At 48.4% G+C, this 25,202-nt stretch overlaps 1 protein-coding gene across 1 annotated transcript in view; it reads left to right on the top strand.

Annotated features, from left to right (window-relative positions):
• LOC146788639 (putative cation-transporting ATPase 13A5) overlaps nucleotides 1-25,202 on the top strand; it is a 586,298-nt gene that overhangs the window by 337,455 nt on the left and 223,641 nt on the right. Inside the window, exons 21-22 of the mRNA XM_085635842.1 lie at nucleotides 401-480; nucleotides 17,598-17,640. Of these exons, the coding sequence (XP_085491968.1) occupies nucleotides 401-480; nucleotides 17,598-17,640 (123 nt within the window). The remainder of the gene's footprint in view (nucleotides 1-400; nucleotides 481-17,597; nucleotides 17,641-25,202) is intronic.

Below are 25,202 nucleotides of genomic sequence, written 5' to 3'. Positions count from 1 at the left end.
GTAGCTCTGCCATGCGGTGTCCATTCCCTGTGGTAGTTCTGCTGTGCAGTGTTCATTCTCTGGGGTAGCGCTGCCCTGCGGTGTCCATTCCCTGGGGTAGCTCTGCCATGTGGTGTCCATTCCCTGGTGCAGCTCTGCTGTGCAGTGTTCATTCCCTGTTTGGAGGGGATTCAGTCCACAGATTCAACACTGACTTTCGGCGTCACATGAAACCATCTCACAAACATAACAATGCAAACAAAGTCACATGTTTGAGTTCACACCAAGCGTCATGACCATCAATCAAGTCAGGATCTGTATTGATCTGTTGTTCCCTAGCTTTAACTACAGTCCACAGCACCGCATTTTATTTCCTCCTGTTTCATTCCCTCAGCCTTCTGTCTTGATTTTGTCTTTGCAGTTACTTCTCAACGGAGTTGTTTTTGCCAGAATGTCTCCACGACAGAAAAGCAGCTTGATCGAAGAGTTCCAAAAACTAGAGTATGTTCTGCTTTTCTTCCTTTTATGCAGAGTTTATTGTTCTGTTGAAATAAAAATGATGCTAGTAGCACAGGGAAGACCAGGGAAGGCACAGGCAGCTCCGGTGAGGGGTTTTCAAGGCCCCAGGCGCAATGAGATTACCCCATTTGAGCGCTCCCCTAACACCACAAAAAGGCATTATTGAAGCCACTTGCAGCCACCTGGCGCCAGCATGTGGCCTCTTGCGGTAGTGCTGTAAGGCAGACGCCGCCAGTTGCCTTAATGCTGTACCGGCCGCCCATGTCAATGAGTGTCACATAGGGTCATGGAATGTACGTGTAAGACACAGATGCATATGGGATGGATCCGGCCCTCTCAGGCTCACCTTAGCACATGCAGAACATGGCTCTGCAAATATTCAAACGCTGACACAATCCGAGCCTGCTGCAACAGGAAAACCTCAAACACAGTCACCTATTTAAATCCTTGAGAATTATTCAGAGCTTTTAATGCTCTACATGAAATGTGCAGCAAATCCTCGGTTCCCAAGGTAACGGCCTTTGTCCTCATTGCAAAAGTAGGTACCAGGCTCAGCACTATTTGTAGTGAAATCTGTTTAATAAAGTGGAATTATAAACTCTGGATCCGGGGCCTTATAAACCATGATGCAGCTCACGGATCTCGGGGACGGAATTTCACAAATAATAATTCATCACATACTTTCTAGTTTGAATTTGGCCCTGTAGTGTCACTGTACCGCCTGCGGACCGGCTGTCAAACTCTGGAATTGACCGAGAAAGGCGCTAGCCTCCTTGGCTTAACGCTGCACTCTGCCACTTCTGAAACGCAAGGCTGCAAAACATTTACAAGAATGTGCTGCAGCCTCGTGTTTCCCCCTGCGATGGCGCTAAGTTTAGCAACATAGCGCCAAGGCTGGCACCCTTGCACCAGAGTGCAAAGGTGTCTGCGTGCAGGAGAGGATTGGTTATGTGCAGGAAGGTGTCCTTTCCTGCACATAAACCATCCTAGAAATGCCACTCTGTCACTTTCATGTTTGCTCCTTCATGCAGCACACATGAAAGTGACAGAATTGTATTTTTTTAAAGGTTTGTTTATGTACAAGAAGGGACACCTTCCTCCACATAAACTAACTATGGCATTCTGCTTTTTCCATGTGTGCTGCACAAGGCAGCACACATGGAAAAAGCAAAAACGAAGAGAAATAATGCATTTCTCCTCATTTCGCCACCATAAGACCAGGGTTTACCTAGTCTTAATTTTGGCGCCGCCTCCTAAGTGCGCCACCCTTGTACATAGGGGGCAGCGTCAAATACAATGGGTGTTGCGGATGAGCGCCCACCACAACACCCACTGCCCCCCCTTTCATGCTAACCATAGCGTGAAAGGGGGCCTTATGTACAAGGCAGCGTTAAGCCACGTTAAGTGGCTTAACTCTGCCTTGTAAATAAGGCTAAGCCCCTATCGCCACGGGAACGTCATAAAAAGTGACGTTGTGGTGGTGATAGGGGTTTGAACATATGCCCCTCTGTGTAGCATGACACACTTCTATTGTTTACAGTTACTCTCAGCTACAAGCTGGTCGTAAGAGTCAATACGAAACACGAGCGATAGCAGTTTGGCTACACTTTGAATCAGTGAATGCCCATGAAAAAGCCAAAATAGTATTATGGTATTTCTAGGTTTGGCTACAAATACTTTCAGCTGTCTGCCATATTTCCTGTGATGTTCCCAGATATAAACTGAAAGACCGCCTTTGAGTCAGCCCCCTTTAGCCATTGGTTCACCTGGGCCAGCCTTCTTCTGCTATTGGTTCACCTCGGCCAGCCTTCTTCTGCCCTTGGTTTGCTTGGGCCAGGCTTCTTCTGCTATTGGTTTGGATAGGACAGCCTTGTTCTGCCATTGGTTTGCCGAAGCCAGTCTTCTTCAGCCATTGGCTTGCCTGGTCCAGTATTCTTTTACCACAGGTTTGCCTGGGCCAGCCGCCTTCTGCCATTGGTTTGCCTGGGCCATCCTTCTTCAGCCCATGGTTGGCCTGGGCCTGCCTTCTTTTACCACTGGTTTGCCAGGGCAAGCCTTCTCCTGACATTGATTTGCCTGGACCAGTCTTCTTGTACCACTGGTTTTCCTGGGCCAGCCATCTTCAGTCCATAGTTTGCCTTTGCCAGCCTTCTTCTGCCATTGGTTTTCCTGGGCCAGCCTTCTTCTTCCATTGGTTTGCCTGGGCCAGCCTCCTTCTGTCATTGGTTTGCCTGGGCCAGTCGCCTTCTGCCATTGGTTTGCCTGGGCCAGCCTCCTTCTGTCATTGGTTTGCCTGGGCCAGCCGCCTTCTGACATTGGTCTGCCTGGGCCACCTCTTCTTCTGTCATTGCTGATAATGGCGTCATCCTCATTTTGGATCATTATTTCATACTCACTTTTAGTGATTGTCCACTGGGTGTGTCAGTCCGCCTGGATAAAGAGTGCTTCTATTGCAGCGCATGGACAGTAAATTCACATGCAATGGAACACCTTGTTGTGCTTTAACCTTCTGACCTTTGTTCCCCCCTGCACACCAAGCATCACTTGCTCCCTCGTTGAGGTGCCACAGCTCCTGTCCCATCAAGGGCCCAAGGGCTCCTGCCACACATGATCCAATCTGCATTCCCCTCAGAGTGAAGGAGTCCACCAGTCATTATTGTGACCTCAACCAAACTTGTACAATCGTTGATGCCAGAGAATCGCTGCTGTGGTTGGATGCGCTCCAGGACACGCCTGCCCCCTGTTTAACAGCAGGAGCATACTCTTGGGAAGTCCTTTCTAGGCCTCCTTACAGATGCTGATGTATTTTCTATCTCTTAATTTGTACCCCTCATGAGCTCCGAAACGTGCCTTGTGTTCTTCAGCCCTGAGTGTTGGCGCTGAGCTCCCTGTCTACAGTGGCTGCCCACGTCTTCCATTTGATGATTTATTCAATGGAGCTTTCTCAGCGTAGCCACGCCCCATTTATTGCTGGCTGTTTAGGTGTCTGAAGTATCTTGCACAATAAACTTGGCAAACAGGTAGATAGTAGTTAAGTTATTTATTCCAATAGAGAAGATCCCATCCATCAGCCAGCAGACAATCCAGTAACTGAAGATTTACAGAACATTACAATGTACAACAGTCCATGACATCAGCAGGGTTCTAACATGAGATGCTCTATGCACATAACACCCATCAATGCCACTTCATGTGAAATACCACAGTGTCATTGCTAACTGGCCTGAGCTGGTGCAGCTTACAGGTGTTACCTTTCCTTCCACCTACTCCCCCCGGCCCTACCCTCAACACTAGCAACACAGGCTGCAGGAAGTGTAGCACAGCTTGGGTGATTCACAGGCACCATTCACTGCAGCAGGAAGTGCAGCACAGCCTGGGTGATTGACAGGCACTGTCCTCTGCAGCAGGAAGCACAGCCTGGGTGTTGGAGAAGTCTAATTCCCCTCAGCAGAAAGTGCAGGGCAGCCTGGGTGATGGACAGGCATCGTCCCCAGCCACAGGAAGCGCACGGCAGCCTGGGTGATGGACAGGCACAGTACCCTGCAGCAGGAAGCGCAGCCTGGGTTTTAGACAGACAGTGTGCCCTGTAGCAGCAACAGCAGCCTGGAAGATTGACAGGCACCATCTCCTGCAGCAGAAAGTGCAGCGCAGCCTCCGCTGCAGCAGGAAGCACAGGGCAGCCTGTGTGATGGACATGCACCATCCCCTGCAGCAGGAAGTGTAGCCTGGGTGATGGGGAGGCACTGTACCCACAGCAGGAAGCACAGCTTGGATGATTGACAGGCACAGTCACCTGCAGCAGGAAGCGCAGCCTGGGTGATGGAGAGGCACTATTTCCTGCAGCAGGAAGCACAGTGCAGCCTGGGTGATGGGCAGGCACCGTCCCCTGCAGCAGGAAGCACAGTGCATCCTGGGTGATGGAGAGGTACTGTACCTGCAGCAGGAAGCACAGTGCAGCCTGGGTGATGGGCAGGCACTGTCCCCTGCAGCAGGAAGCACAGTGCATCCTGGGTGATGGAGAGGCACTGTACCTGCAGCAGGAAGCACAGTGCAGCCTGCAGCCTGGGTGATGGAGAGGCACTGTCCCCTGAAGCAGGAAGCGCAGTGCAGCCTGGGTGATGGAGAGGCACTGTACCTGCAGCAGGAAGCGCAGTGCAGCCTGGGTGATGGAGAGGCACTGTACCTGCAGCAGGAAGCGCAGTGCAGCCTGGGTGATGGAGAGGCACTGTACCTACAGCAGGAAGCATAGTGCATACTGGGTGATGGAGAGGCACTGTACCTCCAGCAGGAAGCACAGTGCAGCCTGCAGCCTGGGTGATGTTCAGGCACTGTCCCCTGCAGCAGGAAGCATAGTGCAGACTGGGTGATGTTCAGGCACTGGCCCCCGCAGCAGGAAGCATAGTGCAGACTGGGTGATGGGCAGGCACCGTCCCCTGCAGCAGGAAGCACAGTGCATCCTGGGTGATGGAGAGGCACTGTACCTGCAGCAGGAAGCACAGTGCAGCCTGGGTGATGGGCAGGCACTGTCCCCTGCAGCAGGAAGCACAGTGCATCCTGGGTGATGGAGAGGCACTGTACCTGCAGCAGGAAGCACAGTGCAGCCTGCAGCCTGGGTGATGGAGAGGCACTGTACCTGCAGCAGGAAGCATAGTGCAGACTGGGTGATGGAGAGGCACTGTCCCCTGCAGCAGGAAGCACAGTGCAGCCTGGGTGATGGACATGCACTGTCCCCTGCAGCAGGAAGCACAGTGCAGCCTGGGTGATAGACAGGCACTGTCCCCTGCAGCAGGAAGCGCAGTGCAGCCTGGGTGATGGACAGGCACTGTCCCTTGTAGCAGGAAGCGCAGTGCAGCCTGGGTGATGGACAGGCACTGTCCCCTGCGGTAGGAAGCACAGTGCAGCCTGGGTGATGGACATGCACTGTCCCCTGCAGCAGGAAGCACAGTGCAGCCTGGGTGATGGACAGTCACTGTCCCCTGTAGCAGAAAGCACAGTGCAGCCTGGGTGATGGGCAGGCACTGTCCCCTGCAGCAGGAAGCACAGTGCATCATGGGTGATGGAGAGGCACTGTACCTGCAGCAGGAAGAACAGTGCAGCCTGCAGCCTGGGTGATGGAGAGGCACTGTACCTGCAGCAGGAAGCATAGTGCAGACTGGGTGATGGAGAGGCACTGTCCCCTGCAGCAGGAAGCACAGTGTAGCCTGGGTGATGGACATGCACTGTCCCCTGCAGCAGGAAGCACAGTGCAGCCTGGGTGATAGACAGGCACTGTCCCCTGCAGCAGGAAGCGCAGTGCAGCCTGGGTGATGGACAGGCACTGTCCCCTGTAGCAGGAAGCGCAGTGCAGCCTGGGTGATGGACAGGCACTGTCCCCTGCGGTAGGAAGCACAGTGCAGCCTAGGTGATGGACATGCACTGTCCCCTGCAGCAGGAAGCACAGTGCAGCCTGGGTGATGGACAGTCACTGTCCCCTGTAGCAGAAAGCACAGTGCAGCCTGGGTAATGCACAGGCACTGTCCCCTGCAGCAGAAAGCACAGTGCAGCCTGGGTGATGGACTAGCACTGTCCCCTGCAGCAGGAAGCACAGTGCAGCCTGGGTGATGGACAGGCACTGTCCCCTACAGCAGGAAGCACAGTGCAGCCTGGGTGATGGACAGGCACTGTCCCCTGCAGCAGGAAGCACAGTGCAGCCTGGGTGATGGACAGGCACTGTCCCCTGCAGCAGGAAGCGCAGTGCAGCCTGGGTGATGGACAGGCACTGTCCCCTGCAGCAGGAAGCACAGTGCAGCCTGGGTGATGGACAGGCACCACACTCAGCAGCATTAGCTTGCTCCCCATTGGCAGCTTTGGGATTAGTGGTGCTGCTATGATCAGTATCTCCTGACTCCCGCTCATGGATTTAGTGCTGTCTAGCCAGTGAAATAGACGGACCGACTTCACCCCAGCCTCACTGACTGCACATATGTGTTGGAGTCAGCCAGGCCGCAGGAGAGCTCAACCCTTGGTTGGACTAGACACTGTAAAGTGCCTGCAGCTGGAGAGGGTCCTGTGAGACTGCAGCTCTGACTGGTCTCAGTGATTCTACGAGTTCTTACATGCTCCAGCAGTCCTGCTGGCCGTACAGCATGATCCGAGGCCCCCTTGTCAGAGGGCGCACCCAAGGCTGTGAAGCTTCGGAGAACTGGGCTCTGATGACCCGATCAGGAAGCCCAAACAGCAAGCGCCATGGTCACAGCCTGGGGTAGGACCCTGCACTTGGGGTGAAAGGGGGAAAAAGATTGACAGTCAAGGTCTTGGCTGCCTTCAGAGGTAGATGTGCAGCCTATGGCAGCCAAGTGGACCAAGGACAGTGGCCTCGGGCAGCCTCATGGACCATAAAGGGTGCCCTCAGCAGCCTAGGGTGGTCTTGGGAAGCCTAGTGAACCAGGGGGGTGGCCGGTCTGAATAGTGACCGGCGGGTTTGCCTTGGGCAGCCTCATGAACCATGGAGGGTGGCCTCAGCAGCTTAGGGTGGTCTCGGGCTACCTAGTGAACTAGGGGGGGTGAACTGGGGAGGGGTGGCCTCGTCTGACTAGTGACTGTCGGGGTGGCCTCGGGCAGCCTCATGGACCATGGAGGGTGGCCACACAGCCTAGGGTGATCTCAGGCAGCCTAGTGAACCAGGGGGGTGGCCTTGTCTGACTAGTGACGGGGCATGGCCTTGGGCAGCCTCATGAACCATGGAAGGCGGCCTCAGCAGCCTAGGGTATTCTCAGGCTGCCTAGTGATCCGGGGGGTGGGTGGCCTCATCTGACTAGTGTGAGAAGTTGGCCTGATAGATGCTGTCCACTAGTTATAGTGTGCACCTTGTATCAGTCCAAACAACCGCTTATGGTGATAGGTTAAAGACAACCTTTATTGAAAGCTATCCTAGTGGTAGCTATGGAGAGCAGCCTTCAGGCTAAGTCTTGAAGGAATGTAAAGCCGCTTGTTTTACCAGTCTGTAATCTCTTGAATGACCAAATGAAAGGACAACCACACCAGGTATATATTTATTTAAGATAAAACACACCCCTCTAGTCTCTTTATGAGGCTGGAGTTCGAAGTACTTAAGTTACAAGTCAGTATTCAACAGTAAAAGCACAAATGCACGTTTGGGCCCTAGGGGCGTACAAAACCATATACCAATAAAGTGCTATAAGAACCACGACTGAACTAGACACAAGGCCTAGAGCCTGTAGAAGTGCTTGGACCATAAGGAACCACCTAAGGTAGTGACATAGGGGACTTACGGGGGACGCGTGCAGTGTGAGAACACAGCCGCGAATCGCCGTTTACTTCTATGGGGAAAGTCGCGGTTGGAAATTAAGAGTTTAAGGACACTTAGAGGATGACTACGAGCGAACCCTTTTAGACTTAGTGGTGTCTAGGGCCAACACCCACGAGAGCATCGGAGTACTCGAGTTACCTCACCCAGGGAAGCCGGGTGCATAGTTGTCAAATGGTGTCGGGTCGCTGTTTACAATGGAAGTTGCTCAGGAAGTACTGCTGCCGTGAAGAGGAGAAGTGTCCGGAGAGATCCAAGCCTGGATATAGGATGGAAGGAACCTTAAAGCAGAGGGTACAGAGTCTGGGTCACTTACCAGTGACCAAGGGGACGATAGTCCAATGCCCACAGATGTTGGGTGCTTCAGGTGAGTTGTCAGGTGTCTTGACTCTTCAGCCATGAGGTCCAGGAGGCGTTGACGACAACCAGGAGCTGGATTCGAGCTGGCCCACGAAGTCTGTCGAGGGCTGCGGTGTCGTTGACCAGATTGGACCCAACAAGCCTTGGCAACGGCAAGTCACATGGAAATAGAAAAAGGACGTCAGTGCAGACCAGCAAGGTCTGGGGGACTCACCCAGTGAGGGTAAGTTGGGGCACATCTGGAGCAACCAGGAAAGCCCAATCAAAAGAGTAGTCGCCTTTGCGGGGACCCCCTAGCCAACAGGCTAGCGATTGCAAAGGAGCCTCGAGCGGTCTCACTTGAAACCGGCCCACAGGTCACTTGTGGAGTGGAGGCCAGAAATTCAGTGCAGGAGGTGCTCTAGGCTGGGGCTACTCGGAGCCCAAAGCACAACTTCGAGGAAGACCAGAAAGATGATGGATTAGCAAAAGATCACGGTGTCCAGGGGTCACAGTTCTACGTCACCCACAATAACCACGGGCCTCAGCTTTGCTGTGGACTCAGGGTAGCCTCAGGGAAGTCTGGAAATCTACCTCTGGTGATTCAGAGACTTCGGTTTCCGACGGGAGCTTAAGAATTGCAGACCGGACAGTTGCTTCTTTGGTGCCTTCCAGCAGGGGAGTCACTCCTTGACCCCAAGGGAGATTTCTTCAGCCTTCTAGTTAAAGTAGAACGTCGAAGGTCCAGGATAAATGTTGCAGAGTTTCGTCCAGGGTAATCTAAAGTCGCAAGGACTGGGTTCCCATACTTATACAAAGTTTGGGGGTTGGACATACTCTAGGGACCCACCTATGGGAGGGTTTGGAAAGAGGGGTGGTTATACCCATTTCCTTTGTCCAGTTTTGTGCCAGAGCAGGGGCAGGTAGCCCCTGCAACCAGTGTGAACTGGACTATGCACAGGGACACCAAGTGTGCCCCCAGTGCAGGACTTCAAAGCACCAGAGTGCTCCCGCCCAGCCCCAATACACATCTGCCTGTCTGGTGAGGTGGTTACACCTCCCTGGGACAGGAAACCTATTGTCCAGGCCTCCCCTGCTGGAGTTTCGGTCAGCAGCAGAGGGCCAGACCCGTGTCTGTGGCAGTGGCATCCATTTTGTGATGCCAGGGCTGTAGAAAGTCTTTGCCGAGTAGACCAGTGTGAACATGTCTCTCCCTCTAGAAGGGTGGAATGCTACCCCTGCTGCCAGAACTGGTGGGGGGGGGGGGTAGTATTCCAAAGCATTTGACACCAAACACGACATGTTTCCGTGCAGCCAGTCCAAAGTTAGCATTTACCGCGAGGTTATAATGCGCTTAAGAGTATAGGGTCAGGCAGCACCACAAACAGCATCAGAGGAGGTACTCCGAATGCTGTAGAGGGGCTCTGCTCATGCAGGGGCACCCTCTCACATAAAAACCAAGCACTCTACCTTCAGGATTGTTAAGGCCTGCCATAGGAGTGACTTATAGGTTTTATATGTGTGTGCAAGGGTAGTGATATAGGTAGCTGTTGTAATCTCATTGTATTTGGTATTCCTCTTTTGTGGTACACTCCGCCCCCCCCCCTCCATTTTCCTGTTTCTTAGAATCTTCCCTGAGAGTTCAAGATAGAATGTTGAGAACTGTGACTCTGACTGAGGAGGAGAGTGGATGATCAGAATAAAGGTCCTTGTTCTTACCTGCCTTGGAGTTTGCCTGTTCTTCTTGGACTTCAACAGTAGCCTATTCCACTGTAAGGGGCACAGACACCACCTTACCCAGGCTGCAGTAGCATACCTGTGGTGTCATTTTGGAGTGCTTCCCAGGGGTGGCATAATACATGATTTAGCCCCTGGTAGGCCTCTGAGGTACCTATGCCCTACGTACATAGTATACCATATACTAGGGGCTTATAAGGCACTCTAGAATCCAATTAGGAATGTACCTAATGTAAATGAAAACCATTTTAGAGAGGAAGCAGCTAGGCTGTGGTCCTGATTAGCAGGGCCACAGCCAGACTAAGGTAAAAAAACAGTGAAACACCAGCAATAAGTGGGGGTACCCATGTGAAGCAGATCCTTCTCTCCTACAACCAGTGACTGGTGGGATGGCCTCGGGCAGCCTCATGGATCATGAAGGGTGGGCTCAGCAGCCTAGGGTGGTCTCGGGCAGCCTAGTGAATCAGGGGGGTGGCCTTGTCTGACTGGTGATGGCGGCATGGCATTGGGCAGCCTCATGGACCATGGAGGGTGGCCTCGGAAGCCTAGAGTGGTCTCAGGTAGACTAGTGAACCAGGGGGGGTGGCCTCGTCTGACCAGTGACCGGCTGGATGGCCTCGGGCAGCCTCATGGACCATGGAGGGCGGCCTCAGCAGCCTATTGTGGTCTCGGTCAGCCTAGTGAACTGGGGAGGGGTGGCCTCGTCTGACTATTGACCAGCGGGATGGCCTCTGGCAGCCTCATGGACCATGGAGGGTGGTCTCGGAAGCCTAGGGTGGTCTCAGGCTGCCTAGTGAACCGGTGGGTGGGTGGCCTCGTCTGACTAGTGACTGGTGTGATGGCCTCAAGTAATGGAGGGTGGCCTCAGCAACCTAGGGTGGTCTCAGGCTGCCTAGTGAACCGGGGGTGGGTGGCCTCGTCTGACTAGTGCCTATTGTGATGGCCTCGGGAAGCCTCATGGCCTCAGCAGCCTAGGGTGGTCTCGGGCAGTCATGTGAACTGGAGGGTTGGCCTTGTCTGACTAGTGACCAGCGGGATGGCCTCTGGCAGCCTCATAGACCATGGAGGGTAGCCTTGGAAGCCTAGGGTGGTCTCGGGCAGACTAGTGAATGGGGGGGGGTGGCCTCGTCTGACCAGTGACCGGCGGGATGGCCTCAGGCAGCCTCAAGGACCATGGAGGGTGGCCTCAGCAGCCTATTGTGGTCTCGATCAGCCTAGTGAACTGGGGAGGGGTGGCCTCGTCTGACTAGTGACCGGCGGGGTGGCCTCAGGCAGCCTCATGGACCATGGAGGGTGCCATCAGCAGCCTAGGGTGGTCTCGGGCAGCCTAGGGTGATCTCGGGCAGACTAGTGAACCGGGGGGTGGCCTAGGGCACCCTGGTTGGACAGGGAGGGTGAGATCTTCTGATTTCGACCAGAGCATGCTGGTGTAAGGCAGGAGCACTTAAATGCACAGCTGTACAGGAAGACATTTAGGAACTATGAAACAAAAAATGATCCAAAATTTGGTGAAAGAGCTCTGCATTGCAGATGTCTTAAGTTCACTGTACTGTACTAGTAGGAAGTATCTGGAGTCTTCACGGTCAGATAGATACCTAGGGGAATCTCGTGTATGGCCTTATAAACAATGCACAATAATTTGAATCAACTTCTCAACTCAATATCAGGCAAGCTACCTTAGGGCATAAAGCAAAACAAACCTTTTTGGGAACTACTCTGCATTTTATTTCTCCTGTAACTTTATGTATGTTAATTTTAATTTCAACAATCAAGTGTTACACAATTTCTTCTGTTGAGCTTTCACAAAGTACAAACCAATTTTGTTATAGCAAACCCTGCAATTTGCAAAGATCACAGGGTTTGAGTCTGCAAAAAAGTGTTTCCAATGGTGCAAAACCCCTTTTATGAATCAGACAAGTCTCTCAGTCTGGGGAAAGGAGCTTTGTGACCCAATATAAATTGCACACAGAAGGCACTTTGAAGGGGGTACTCCTTCCTGTTTGAGGGTTGCAATGGAATGCATCAGTGCTCTGTAACTAGTACTCAGATTGTGACACCTCAAAGGCAGTTATATTTGATTTGAAAAGAGAAATCTGTCTCCGTAAGTCGGCTTCCCCTGGTGAATCATCCCCATGGGAATCATGGAATCAGCCTCGGAGGGAGCAGGAGTGGCCTCCCGAGTGCTTTGCCAAATGAAGCATTTCTTCAATCGACATGGGTGCCTTAAAAACGCATGTTTCTGTGTGGGAAAGCAAATGAAAGGATGCAAGTCTGCGCACTATTGCAGGCCACTATCCCTACATTTGCATGCTTTCTAAGTGTTTATAAATTGTGTTCTCCATAGCACCTTCTGACCCCTGCCCGCCACACATTTTCCACAGGGCCGCTACTGCCATCACACCCAAGCTACGTCGAACCATCAACTGCTCCCTCAGGACAGCCACACTCCCCGACAACTGGATGAGCACCAAAGTCAACTGACTCCTAAAGAAGCCCTCCGCAGACCCGATGGACCTCAAGCATTACAGGCCCATATCACTACTTCCATTTGCAGCCAAAGTCATCGAAAAGGCCATCAACACCCAGCTAGCACACTTCATTGAAATCAATAACATCCTAGACACCTCTCAATCCGGATTCCACAGCAACCACAGCACCAAAACCGCCCTTCTCGCTGCCACTGAGGGCATCCGCTCCCTCCTCGACCATGGCCAAATGGCAGCCATCATCCTCCTGGACCTATCAGCAAACTTCGACACCATCTCCCACTGCACTCTACCCACCAGACTCCACGACGCCTGCATCCAATGAAAGGCCTTATACCGGTTACGATCATGTCTCGCAGGCAGAACACAGAGAATAAGACTCCCGCCCTTCCTCTCAGAACCAACAGAGATCAGATACAGAATACCCCAAGGATCCTCCCTCAGCCCTCCCCTCTTCAACATCTAAATGGCCTCCCACACAACCATCATCAGAAACCATGGGCACAACATTGTCTCCTTCGCTGATGACACCCAGCTCATCCTCTCCCTCACCAAGGGACCCGATATCATCACGCACAATTTCCTAGAAGGGATGAAAGCTGTCGCAACTTGGATGAGGAAAGGCTGCCTGAAACTCAACTCGGAGAAAACAGAAGTCCTCATCCTCGGCTCCACCCCCTCTGCATGGGATGACACCTGGTAGCCCCTGCCCTCGGAAACCCACCCACCCCAAAATAACATGAACGTAACCTCGGCATCATACTGGACTCATCACTCAGCATGAATCGCCGGATCAACGCTGTCTCCACCGCATGCTTCAACACCCTCCTCATACTACGCAAGACATTCAAGTAGATAATAATAATTAATAATAATAATAATAAATAATAATAAATGGCATTTATAGAGTGCACAGCTACCTCGAACGAGGTGTCCCCAGCGCTAATGCTGAGGGAACAGAGAAGGGGAACCGGGCCGCTAATCCCTTTGCTTAAAGAGCCAGGTTTTCAGTGTCATTCTAAACTTCTGCACCAATAATCGTAGGTGGAGAGGCAAGCCATTCCACAGTTTGGTGGTTCCAACTGAGAACGATCTGCGTTTATTGTTGGATCTTAAAGACCGCTCCTGGAAGTAAGGGTGCAGTCTCTTCTTCAGGTAGCTAGAGCCCCTGCCCGGGTAGGCTCCAAATGCAATTGTTAGGGCCTTGGATTTGATTCTCCTGGCGACTGGTAGCCAGTGGAGTTGTTTGAGATTGGGTGAGAGGTGATGACGCAACAGAACCTTACGGACTATCCTTGCCGCCGCATTCTGCACCATTTGCAGCTTTCTGATCAGAGACCTGGGCAAGCCCAGATAGAGACCATTGGCATAGTCGAGATGAGAGGTCACAAGAGCATGAACCACCATTCTACAGCTGTCATCCGGCAGAAACTCTAGGAATTTTCGGATGGATCTCATTTTCCCAAAACAGGCCGCCGAGACTTGACGGACTTGGGCTGACAGGGTCAGATCTTTGTCTCATCTGATACCAAGGTTTTTAACTGAGTCTTTCTGCCTAGGAGGAGTGCCGAGTTCTCCAGGCCACCATAGGCCTGCAGGAGGGTGGAGGTTTGGTTAAAAAACTAGAACCTCAGTTTTATCGGAATTAAGCTTTAGGAGGTTGTCATTCATCCAGGTCGCAATGTCTTTAAGGCAATCTCTGAAAGAATCAAAAGCTGCAGAGGATTGATCTCTAAAGGAAAACATCAGCTTCATGTCATCCGTGTAGGATATCACCTTGACCCCACTCTTAGTGATGAGAGCCGCCAGAGGCATCAAGTAAATATTGAAAAGTAGAGGGCTCAAGGCAGAGCCTTGAGTGACTCTACATCTGAGCGATTTTACAGGGAAGGTGTACGGGTGAAGAAAGACTTGTTGGTCGTGGCTGTGAAGGTAGGAGGAAATCCACTCTAATGCCGTCCTCTGGATACTTATCTGTTTCAATCTGTCTAGCGGGATCGAGTGTGACACAGTATCATACGCTGCCGACAGGTCGAGGAGCACTGGCATCATCCACAGACAGGGGGATGGAATCTGCTACTTCGATCAGCGCTGATTCTGTGCTGTACCCCGTACGGAAGCCAGATTGAGAGTCATGTAGCAGCTTATTGGCTGCCACAAAGTCCGCAAGTTGAAGATGGACCAATTTCTCCAGTATTTTAGCCAGGGCTGATAGTAATGGGATAGGCCCAAATTTACTGGCTACTTCCGGGTCAGCATTGGGTTTCTTCAGGATAGGTACAAGATAGGCGTGTTTCCAGGCTGCAGGGACAATCCCCAGCCTCAATGAAGAATTACACATGGGGTTGAGGACCGAGTTAGGCCAATTGGCTAATAGCCTGAACTGCAGGGCTGGGTAAGGGTCCCCTGGCATCCCGGATTTGCATTTCCGCAGTTCAGCCAGAGACACATGGAAAAAGAGGGAAACACAGGCTGGTTCTTGGTGGGGCCATGGGAGCACCCCACAGTGCTGGAGTCGGTAAGCAAGGGAGAAGAGGCATAGATCTGCACAATTTTATCTTCGAAATAATTCGAGAGGCTAGTGCACAGGTCCTAGGATGGTCGAGCTTCATGCACAAGTACTGTAGGATTGGTGAAAGCTTTCAAGTTTTTGAACACTTCCCCAAAGACGCTTTTTGCACTGGAGATGTGATCAGCCAGAAAGTCCCTTCTTTTGATATTCAGGAATTTATTGTATTTTTTCAGGGAATTTTTATATATGATTTTAGCCTTTTGAGCATAGGACTTTCTCCACTTGCGTTCCAGTCTCTTGCATTTGCTTTTTTTAAAATCAAATTTCCTCTGAGAACCAAGGTGCAGATGGCATAGCTCTAGTAGAGCTAACAGATCTCAGGGGGGCCAGTTTATCAAACTCAGCCGTCAGCCAAGTATTCAGGCTCACAGTATCGTGGTCAGGGTTGTCCATAAGGATAGGCCAAGAGAGGTACAGTACAGAGCCTTGTGTCTCTGGGGTGACCTTGTTCCAGTTCCTCCTAACTTCCTTAGGTCAAACTGTGGCCCTAGGAGTGGCCATCATTGGGAGTCGGAAAGGAACAAGGTAGTGGTCTGACCAGATAATCTGTATCTGCGTGTCGACTTTCACCTCCCACATATTTGAGCAGATGAGGTCAAGCAAGTGGACGAGATTGAAACCAGCAAGGGTCGGTAAAAAATTCGCACTATGAGTACACAAAGGCTTGTCAGCATGGAGATTAAGGTCAACTTGGACAGTAAAGTTTTCATACCAGGTGGAAGCCTGGCCAATTTAGTCTGCCAGAGTCGTGTGACACTCTGACAGCAATCAGGCAGCCGGTAGAGAAGTCCCAAAAAGGAAAAGGTGGAGCATAGTTTTATGCATCCCCCGACTCCAGGAAAACCGTCACTCACGCACTCGTCATCAGCAGACTAGACTACGGCAACGCTCTCTATGCTGGAATCAACAAAAAACTCCTCCTCAAACTCCAGACTGTCCAGAAGGCTGCAGCCAGACTAATCCAGGGCTGAGCGTAGTTCACAGAATTTTGCTACACGGAACTGCGCAAAGTGACAAAAAATCTCTGCAAAGTTCCGCAAGTGGCGGAGTGCAGTGTTGTTCGTGCTGGTTTTTCTGCCGCTCGGGTAGAAATTCTATCTGAGCTGCAGCTCGCGTTCGCGAACTTACCATTCGCGAGCAGGGAAAAAACTCTGCTGCACTACGTGGAGTGGAGTTTTCTACACTCCGCAAGCTCTGCGAAGCACGGAGTGCAGAAAACTCCGCAATCTCTGCGAACATAGCGGAGTTCACCGCCCAGGCCTAGACTAATCCCCAATATCCCATGGCACAATCACATCACCCAACACCTCTGCCACATCTACTGCTCCCCATCGGAAGAATAACTTTCAAGCTACTCACGCACACCTACAAGGCCCTCCACAACAAACCCCAATACCTCAACGACTGCATCTCCTTCCATGCCCCCAACCTCTGCTCAGCCGACCTCTCCCTAGCTACTGTCCCATGCTTCCATGGGAACAGATCAGGTGGAAGGTCCTTCTCCTACCTCGCAACCAAGACCTGGAACTAACTCCCCCTTCACCTCCAGCGAAGCCCGACACTGCACCAATTCAGGAAAGACCTCAAGACCTGGCTCTTTGAATTACCCCAACGGAGCTGCTCACACCCACACCCAGCGCCTTGAGACCCTAACGGATGAGTAGTGTGCTTTACAAAACCCTGATTGATTGATTGGTTGATTGGTTGATTGATTATGTAGGTTGTTTTCCTATCCACTGGTAATATTCAATTTTGATACAAACTGAATAGACAAGTTGCATTGCACATAGCATTCACATTCGCAAAGTACTTGGTGTGAAAACAGCACATCCTGGGGTTGTACTATACATGGAGCACATTTTCCTTCATTGTGCTGGGCACTCTTTTTAAAATGTTTTCTCAGTGCAATGAAGGAAAATGTGCCATATTATGATGAATGCGCTGTCCCTGGGGCAGTCTCAAACTTGTGCTACCCTAGGGGTAGTGCATTCATGTGAAAAATGGAGCGGTGCTTTGAAGCCACTAGATGTTCTCACAGTGCAAGCGGCAACCTGCCTGCACTTTGAAGGGGGAATAGAGATTCCCTTGCTGGTGGGTATAGTGAGTGATTGCACCCGCCTGAAAGGAGATGTGTGGGGATCCATGGGACACCCTTTTCCCCGCCGAAGTATTGCAATCGGGGGGAACACTGAAAGTCCAGTACCTTTAGGTAGTTGCACCTCCTGATAGCTTCATTGCCTCTACGCAGGCATTTGTAATATGACATGGGCACTGAGGCAAAGGAATCCCCTCATATACATGGGGCATGCCCCATGCAAATGAGGGAACATACCCTGAAGATAGCACTGGCACTTTATGTGCACCAGCTCTTTCGGTATTACCGAAGAGGCCGCACAAGCGTCTGCAGCTCCTTCTGTAATACCAAAGTGCCCTGGGGTACGTAAAGCAGATGCAAACGCCCATTGAGCTCCCGGGACACTTGCATAATATGGCCCCTGGTTTAGGCATGGGACTTTGTACTTTGGGATTAGCTCCCCATTCATTAAGATGCCAAACTGAAAAGCATTTGTGTCAGCTGTATGACCATGATTGCATTATTATTAGTTAAAAAGCACATGTAAAAATCTTGAAATTCAGGCACTGTTATCTTTTGTTACAGTTACTATGTAGGAATGTGTGGAGATGGAGCTAATGATTGTGGGGTGAGTATAAGTGCATGTGCATGTTTCTTGAGTCTAATATGACCTTTATTCAGAACTCTAAAAATAGTATAACTGCACCGTGATAGTGTTCGCCATCACCACGGAGTAAGAGCTATTGATACGGGCACAATTGAGACTAGAGAGTAGCCTGCCTCTTGAGGGTCAGTGCTCGGGGTTAAAAATCTATATGACCTTTTGTTGTCCGTGAACCAATTCGTGGAATAGAATGCCCCCCCCTATTTGAATAGTGAGACGTGGCTGTGCCAACTTTAGAGTTTTGACGTGCCTTTAATCTTGCCCCCCAATGAATGTTCCCTTCATAAACCAACTAATGACCTTATACTGCTGGAGACCAACCATATCTCTTTTGTTGAGGAAGTGTTGCCCCCAAACCTTGTCTTTGCCAGGCCCCTACGTTCTCAGGAACAGTACTTCCCAGAGCCTGTCTTTCAACAGCACCGGCTCCATTCTGTTCACATCAGCGTGGCTAAATGAGTGAAAGGACTCTAGGAAGGCAACTGCAGCGAAGGAGGTCTCGCAGCGATGAGAGATGCCTGTTGTCGATCAAATTCTGATCAGCTTCTAGCCAAGTAACTATTTTCACATTAAAGCTTGCACTACTTGAAAGGAAATCATTAAGCCAGGGAAGCAGCACCAACACTGAGAGTAGAAACCAGTTCCAACAACTGTAAAAAACTCTTCACTATTGTCAAAGAATTCTCCAACCCCCCCCCCCCAGCCACCACTAACACCATCCCTCCCTCACAGGAACACTGCAGAAACCTCTGCAAAATTTTTTAACTACAAAATCTTGAAGATATGCAACATCTTCAATCCCAGCACAACACCAAAGATATCAATGTCCAACTCCCTACCACCACTAAAGAGGACCATCACTTGATGGACTGGAAACCTCTCACCACGGAGGACACCGCCAATATCATGAAAGCAGGACCAGCCTTCGACCATCTTCCGGACACCATTTACCTGCCCATTTATTCTTCTGTTGTCTTTTAAGTGGTCCTTGAAAAAAGCAGGTGCCCCTCTTTCTGTGCTGGGATCAGGCCATGGCTGAGAGGGGCAGGTTCATGGTGAAGTGATGATACTGTGGCAGCCACACAGAAGCCCAGATACCTTGCCTTCAGGCTACAGTGCCATATTTTAAGGGAATCTAAGGTTTGGCTGGAGTCAACCCAGTGACTCTTAAGTGCGCTCCGTGCCCCCGGACTGCACAGTGGCCCTCTTGTGTATATGATGCATATATGGGGAGCAGATCATTCAAATTATGAAATCAATTATTCTGAAACAAAAATGCATGCTCCATAAATGTCTTTACTATCTACTAATATACATAATGTCCAGCATTAATTTTAACTTTTATATGAAGAAAATTAGAGGTCAGCTTTGAAAGAAATATCCTTGAGAACACATTTGATTTTGTTTGTATACATCCATTCAAAATAATAATGGCTCTCCATAGCTGTGAAACTCTTCATGTAGATTTTCTTGCCATTAGTTTGGTATTTTCAAGAAGGCAGACTTGGGACACGTCATTCTTTCACCTACACCCCTGGCTTCGTTTTCTCCTCCTTTATGCATCTTTGGCTCCTGGCAGTGCGAACTCCTGGAGAGAACATTGTTTTTTTATGTGCAATGGTTCTGCCAGAGTATTGCTGGCCAGAGTGAGTTTTGGAATGCCACTTACTTGTCATGATGGGGTGACCAGAAATTGATAGGATTTTTCAGGGTTCAAAATCGCAAATTAGCATAATTATAGCACCAGAAATGACGTCGCTTGACCTTATGCACAATGGTTGTGTCACCTGAAAGAGGTACGGTGACTACAATAAACCTACAATAGACTGCCACTTAAGAAGGGCGGCCTTTTAAAAAAGTGAGGTGATACGTTATCTATATTTGTCTAGGATACAGAGTTCGGTTTACTAGACTCACTGGCACTAAGGACTCTGTCAATGTGCTTACCCGAGATGGAAAACCAGTTGGTCTGCATCTAACCCCCAACCGACTAAACAATATTTGAGTGAGATCTGCTTCAGGCAATGATCAATCCCGTGACACTTTACAAGGATAGCTGGTGGAACCCCAAAATGTATTTCATTGAAGAATAACAAACCCAAGAACATTAAGAAATATGGACACATTTTTATGCTTTATTTGAATGTCAAAACCCTATTTAAGTGCACACAATATGAATTGCAATTGCAATAGAAACTAGCATGGCAGCAGCAACATTTACTAAATGGATACATAAAAGGAAGAACTCAAACATAATTGTTGTATGCTTTTATTGCAATTCTGCCTTCCTTCTGATATTTCTAGGCACTAAACATCAGCAGATAATGAAAACCTATTTTGAGATCTCTGTTTGAACAATAAGGTTTGCTCTCACTATATTAGCAAGGAATGCTCTTACCATTATGAGTCTCCTGCTGCCCTAATAAGACGAGCAAGCAAAGGTTAAATGCCTCCCTCCAAAGCAGCTTTCAATTAGAGTCGGCGATATGATTCTGCATGGCTGGTTTTTGCCTGGTGTGAAGGTTTCTCTCCAGCCACTGATACGTTGTGCTCTGCTGTTTTAACATGACTTCACTTTTGTTGAATCTTTCAGAATAAACAATTAACAGAGAGTGGCTTGATGCCTTTTTATTTTTAATTTTGCGAGCCAATGTTCTTTTGAATATTAGAAATAAATAAGACTCATAGTTATGAACCTTCTGGAAATTCTTGAGAAATCAATAACCAATTATGTCAAATAGTCATCTTTTAGAAGAGATGCTGTAAATATATTCAAGCAAACTTGATTATCATGTGAGAAAAAGAAATAAACTAAATATGTATTCTATATATATATATATATATATATATATATATATATATATATATATATATATATATATATATATTCACTGAAAAAAACATAGGTTTCAGGTACGTATAGTTAGAAATTAGCATTTAAAAACCTCAGCAATTCACTGAAAAAAACAGGTTTCAGGGACGTTATAGTTAGTTGGACTTTTCACTCGTACAAAACCACTGAAATTCGTCCGTTATAGTTAGTTCAGCTAACTATAACTCGCACCCCCGCAATGCACTGCTGATGACGTCACATATTACATCATTCATGACACGGTCAGTGACATGACTGATGACATCACTGATGGCATCTCAAAATCTCAAATGACATCACTGATGACATCACCCAGTGACTGTGTGTTTTTATAAAGTTTAAATATGTTTTATATATATGCCAAGGTGTATTTAAGAATGAGTGGGTGTGTAAGTATCCGGATAGAGGATTTAGTAGATGTGTGACTGTATAAGTGAGTGATTAAATGTGTCTTACTGAATGCATGGGTTTGTGACTAAACTGTGTGAATGTCTGTATCAGTGTGTCTGTTGTTGTGTAAGCTGCTGCATGCGATGGTGAGTAGCTACATGAGTGTCTATGTTGGTTATAGATTGATTGCCTGAGTATCTGTATGGGTGCCTGAGTGTTTGTGTGGGTGGGTGGGTGGGGGTGACTTTGTGCATAGATTTGTGAGTGGGTGATTCACTGGGTGTATGGGTTCAAGAGTGTGTCTGTGAAGGGCTGTATCAGTGATTGAGTGTGCGTATGGCTGTGTTGGTGAGTGAATGGATGTCTCAGTGGTATATGTGTGAGTAACTACATATGTGAAAGGCAGTATATGTGAGTGTTGGAGTATATAAATGACTATATGTCAGAGTGAGTGATAGTGAGAGTGGCTGTATGAATGAGTGTGTGCTTGTGTCAGTGATTGTATAAGAGAGTAAGTATGTGTTAGTATCTCTATGAATAGGTGAGGTGGTGTGTGTATAACTGTATAGGTGAGTAAATGGGAGTGTGATTGATTCTTTACATGACTGACTAGGTGTGTAAGTAACTGTATGGCTGAGTGGTGGTGTGTGAGTCACTGTTTAGGTGTATGAGTGCATATGATAGTACTGTATTGATGAGTGATTGTATGGGTGAATGAGTGGATGTGTGCGTTGACTTAGGAATCAGTGAGTGAGTATGTAGTAACCGGTGTTGGTTTGTATATGATTTTGAAAATGGTACTCTGTATTGTAGAGTGGGTGTGCCCAAGGTTATATTAGGGTGTGAGGGGGTGCATCAGATTATCACGTGGATGATGTCATCAGTGATGTCATCAGTGATGTCATTTGAGATGTCATCAGTGATGTCATCAGTGATGTCACTGACCATGTCATGAATGATGTAATATGTGACATCATCAACAGTGCATTGCGGGGGCGCAAGTTATAGTTAGCTGAACTAACTATAACGGCCAAATTTCAGTGGTTTTGTACAAGTGAAAAGTCCAACTAACTATAACGTCCCTGAAACCTCAGTTTTTTTCAGTGAATTTCCAAGGTTTTTTAAATGCTCATTTCTAACTATAATGTGCCTGAAACCTATTGTTTTTTCAGTGAATTTCAAAGGTTTTAAATGCTAATTTCTAACTATGCCTACAGAGGTAGGACATGTGAAGCAGGAGGAACAAAGGCACAGAAACAAGCAAGACAAATGCAGAAAGAGGCAACAGAAGTCAAGAAAGACAAAGAAAAGTGGAGGAAGAAGCAAGAGATGCGCAGAAAGAACCAACAGAGGAGCAGAAAGTCCTCCTGTTTCCCCCACATTTTGCTGATGGTGGTAACTGACTCTGACTAACCAGGCCTAGAGTCAGTGCTATCCTCGTGGTGGTGAGCCGCGGTACATCAAAGCAACAATCCGCCAGTAGGAGAATGGAGTATGGAGGCACTCAGTAGGGAAAATATATAAATAAAGATTTATTCAGCAGACAGCAGACAACATGAAACAGACAGACGCATTTTGGCAGTGCCTTCTTCAATGTCAGTTACATACAAAAACGAAATTGTATTTAAGCGTACAAATGAAAACGTCATGCTGCACCATGGAAAGCAACGGAGTCTTGACAGGTGGGATTCCAACACTTACATCAGTGTCGGCCATCTTTAAATGTATATTCACCATATAACACATGAAAATCAAGCTACCCGTGCTGCCACAATCCTGTGGTGAGACATCTAATTTATACCATTTATGATTATTTCATGACAGTGAACCATAGTGCAAGATGGAACAATGATAAATAGATCAGAATTCATTCAACCAATATGCACTAAGCCATTAATTCATAACGTGCAGTGGTTAACAGATATCAATCAAAACCCAGATGGGCAAAACTCATGGTGCAGCATGACACGCATCTGTCAGTTTCGCGTTGTCTGCTGTCTGCTGAATAAATCTTTATTTATATATTTTCCCCGCTGAGTGCCTCCATACTCCATTCTCCTATGGGTGGATTGTTGCTTTGAGATATATATATATATATATATATATATATATATATATATATATATATATATATTCACTGAAAAAACCAAAGGTTTCAGGGGTGTTATAGTTAGCTGGACTTTTCACTTGTACAAAACCATTGAAATTCCCCCGTTATAGTTAGTTCAGCTAACTATAACTCACGCGCCCACAATGCACTGCTGATGACGTCACATATTACATCACTCATGACATGGTCAGTGACATCACTGATGACATCACTGATGACATCTCAAATGACATCACTGATGACATCACTGATGACATCATCCAGTGAATGTCTGTTTTTCTGAAAATTAAATATGTTTTATATATGTATATCTCAAGGTCGATGGAAGAATAAATGGGTATATAAGTGTCTAAATGGATGATTTGTTTTTGAAAAATTGATTGTGTAACTGACTGATTAAGTGTATCATAGTGAATACATGGCTTAGTGAGTAATGTTTAAATATGTAAATATCTGTATCAGTCTCTCACTTTGTGTATAACTTGCTGCATGGGTTGGTGAGTAGCTACATGGGTGTCTATATAGGTTATTAGTTATTTTTTTGAGTATCAGTCTGAGTGTCTGCATGGTTCGGTGGGGGTATTACGTAGTGCATAGGTGCATGAATGAGTGACTCACTCTTTGTATGTGTTGAAGACAGCATGTGTGCAGGACTGTATGGGTGGATGAGTGTGTGTATGGGTGAGTTAGTGAGTGAATGACTGTCTCAATAGTGTCTTTATGAGTAACTACATATGTTTTAAACTAGTATATGTGATTATTGGTGTATATAAGTGAGTATATGTGAGAGTGAGAGATTGAAAGAGTTCCTGTATGAATAAGTATGTGTTTCTATAAGTGATTGTTTAAAAGACTAAGTATGTGTAAATTTCCGTAGAAGTAAGTGTGGTGATGTGTGTATAACTGTATATGCAAGTAAATGTATGTTTGATTCTTTATTAGCATGAGTGACTATGTGTGTGAGTAACTCTATGGATGAGTGGCATTGTGTAACAGGATGTATAGGTGTATGAGTACATATGATTAGGGGTGGGCGGAATTGGCGGAAGGCACTTCCGCCAATTCTCGCGAGAATGCCCACAATTTCCGCGATCACGAGATATTTCCGTGATCGCGGAAATTGGTGCTTCCGGCCTGCCGCTGCCGTTACAGTGACCATGTGTGTCTGTAACGTTGACACGGCGCCGACGTTCCTGGGGTCCCTCGAGTCAGCTGTCCATCAGTGGGGGAAAGGGCGGAAGACGTTGCCCACCGCTGGTGTGTGGGGCGGGGCTTCCATGCAGTTCACATGCCTTCTGTTTATGGGCCAGAGACCGAGCAGAGCAGCAGATGAGGAGACTGAACCTCCTGGAGACTACGCGGGGATTGCGCTCGAGTCGGAATCACGGATCGGGTAAGTGACGACGACCTGGGGGAAAAGCACACCTGCCCAGCCTCGACCTAGCTCCCTAATGTTTTGTGCTGATAAAGCGTTACTGAATTTGAGCTTCCACTCGGGCCCCTGCTTTATTTATATCTGTAAGTGCTTCCTGTTGTGGTTGGCCAGGCAACAATTTCCGTTCCCTCCCGGAAATTGCGACAATTCGGCATTTCCGCGTTCCGGTCGGAACGCGGAAATGTCAAATTGTCGCAATTTCCGGGAGCGGAACGGAAATTGTCGCCCACCCCTACATATGATGAGTGAGTACATGTATGAGTGACTGTATAGGACTGTTGGTGAATGAGTGGATGTGTATGTGGATCTTAGAATGACTGAAGAGGTTGTTGTAACTGGTATTGGTATGTCCATTGTTTTGAACATTTTAGTCTCTATTTTTGAATGCGTGTATCAAAGGTTATATTAGGGTGAGAGGAGGTCTGCCACTCTATCACAAGGATGATGTCATCAGTGATGTCATCAGTGATGTCACTGACCATGTCATAAGTGATGTAATATGTGACATCATCAGCAGTGCATTGCGGGCACGCGAGTTATAGTTAGCTGAACTAACTATAACGGGGGAATTTCAATGGTTTTGTACAAGTGAAAAGTCCAGCTAACTATAACACCCCTGAAACCTATGGTTTTTTCAGTGAATTTCTGAGGTTTTTTAAATGCTAATTCCTAACTATAACGTGCCTGAAACCTATGGTTTTTTCTGTGAATTTCAAAGG

Source organism: Triturus cristatus, chromosome 11 (genome assembly GCF_964204655.1).
Source record: "Triturus cristatus chromosome 11, aTriCri1.1, whole genome shotgun sequence".
In the NCBI taxonomy this organism is placed as follows: Eukaryota; Metazoa; Chordata; class Amphibia; order Caudata; family Salamandridae; genus Triturus; species Triturus cristatus.
The sequence above is the reverse complement of the archived record's forward strand: the minus strand, read 5'-3'. Positions and strand labels throughout refer to the sequence as shown.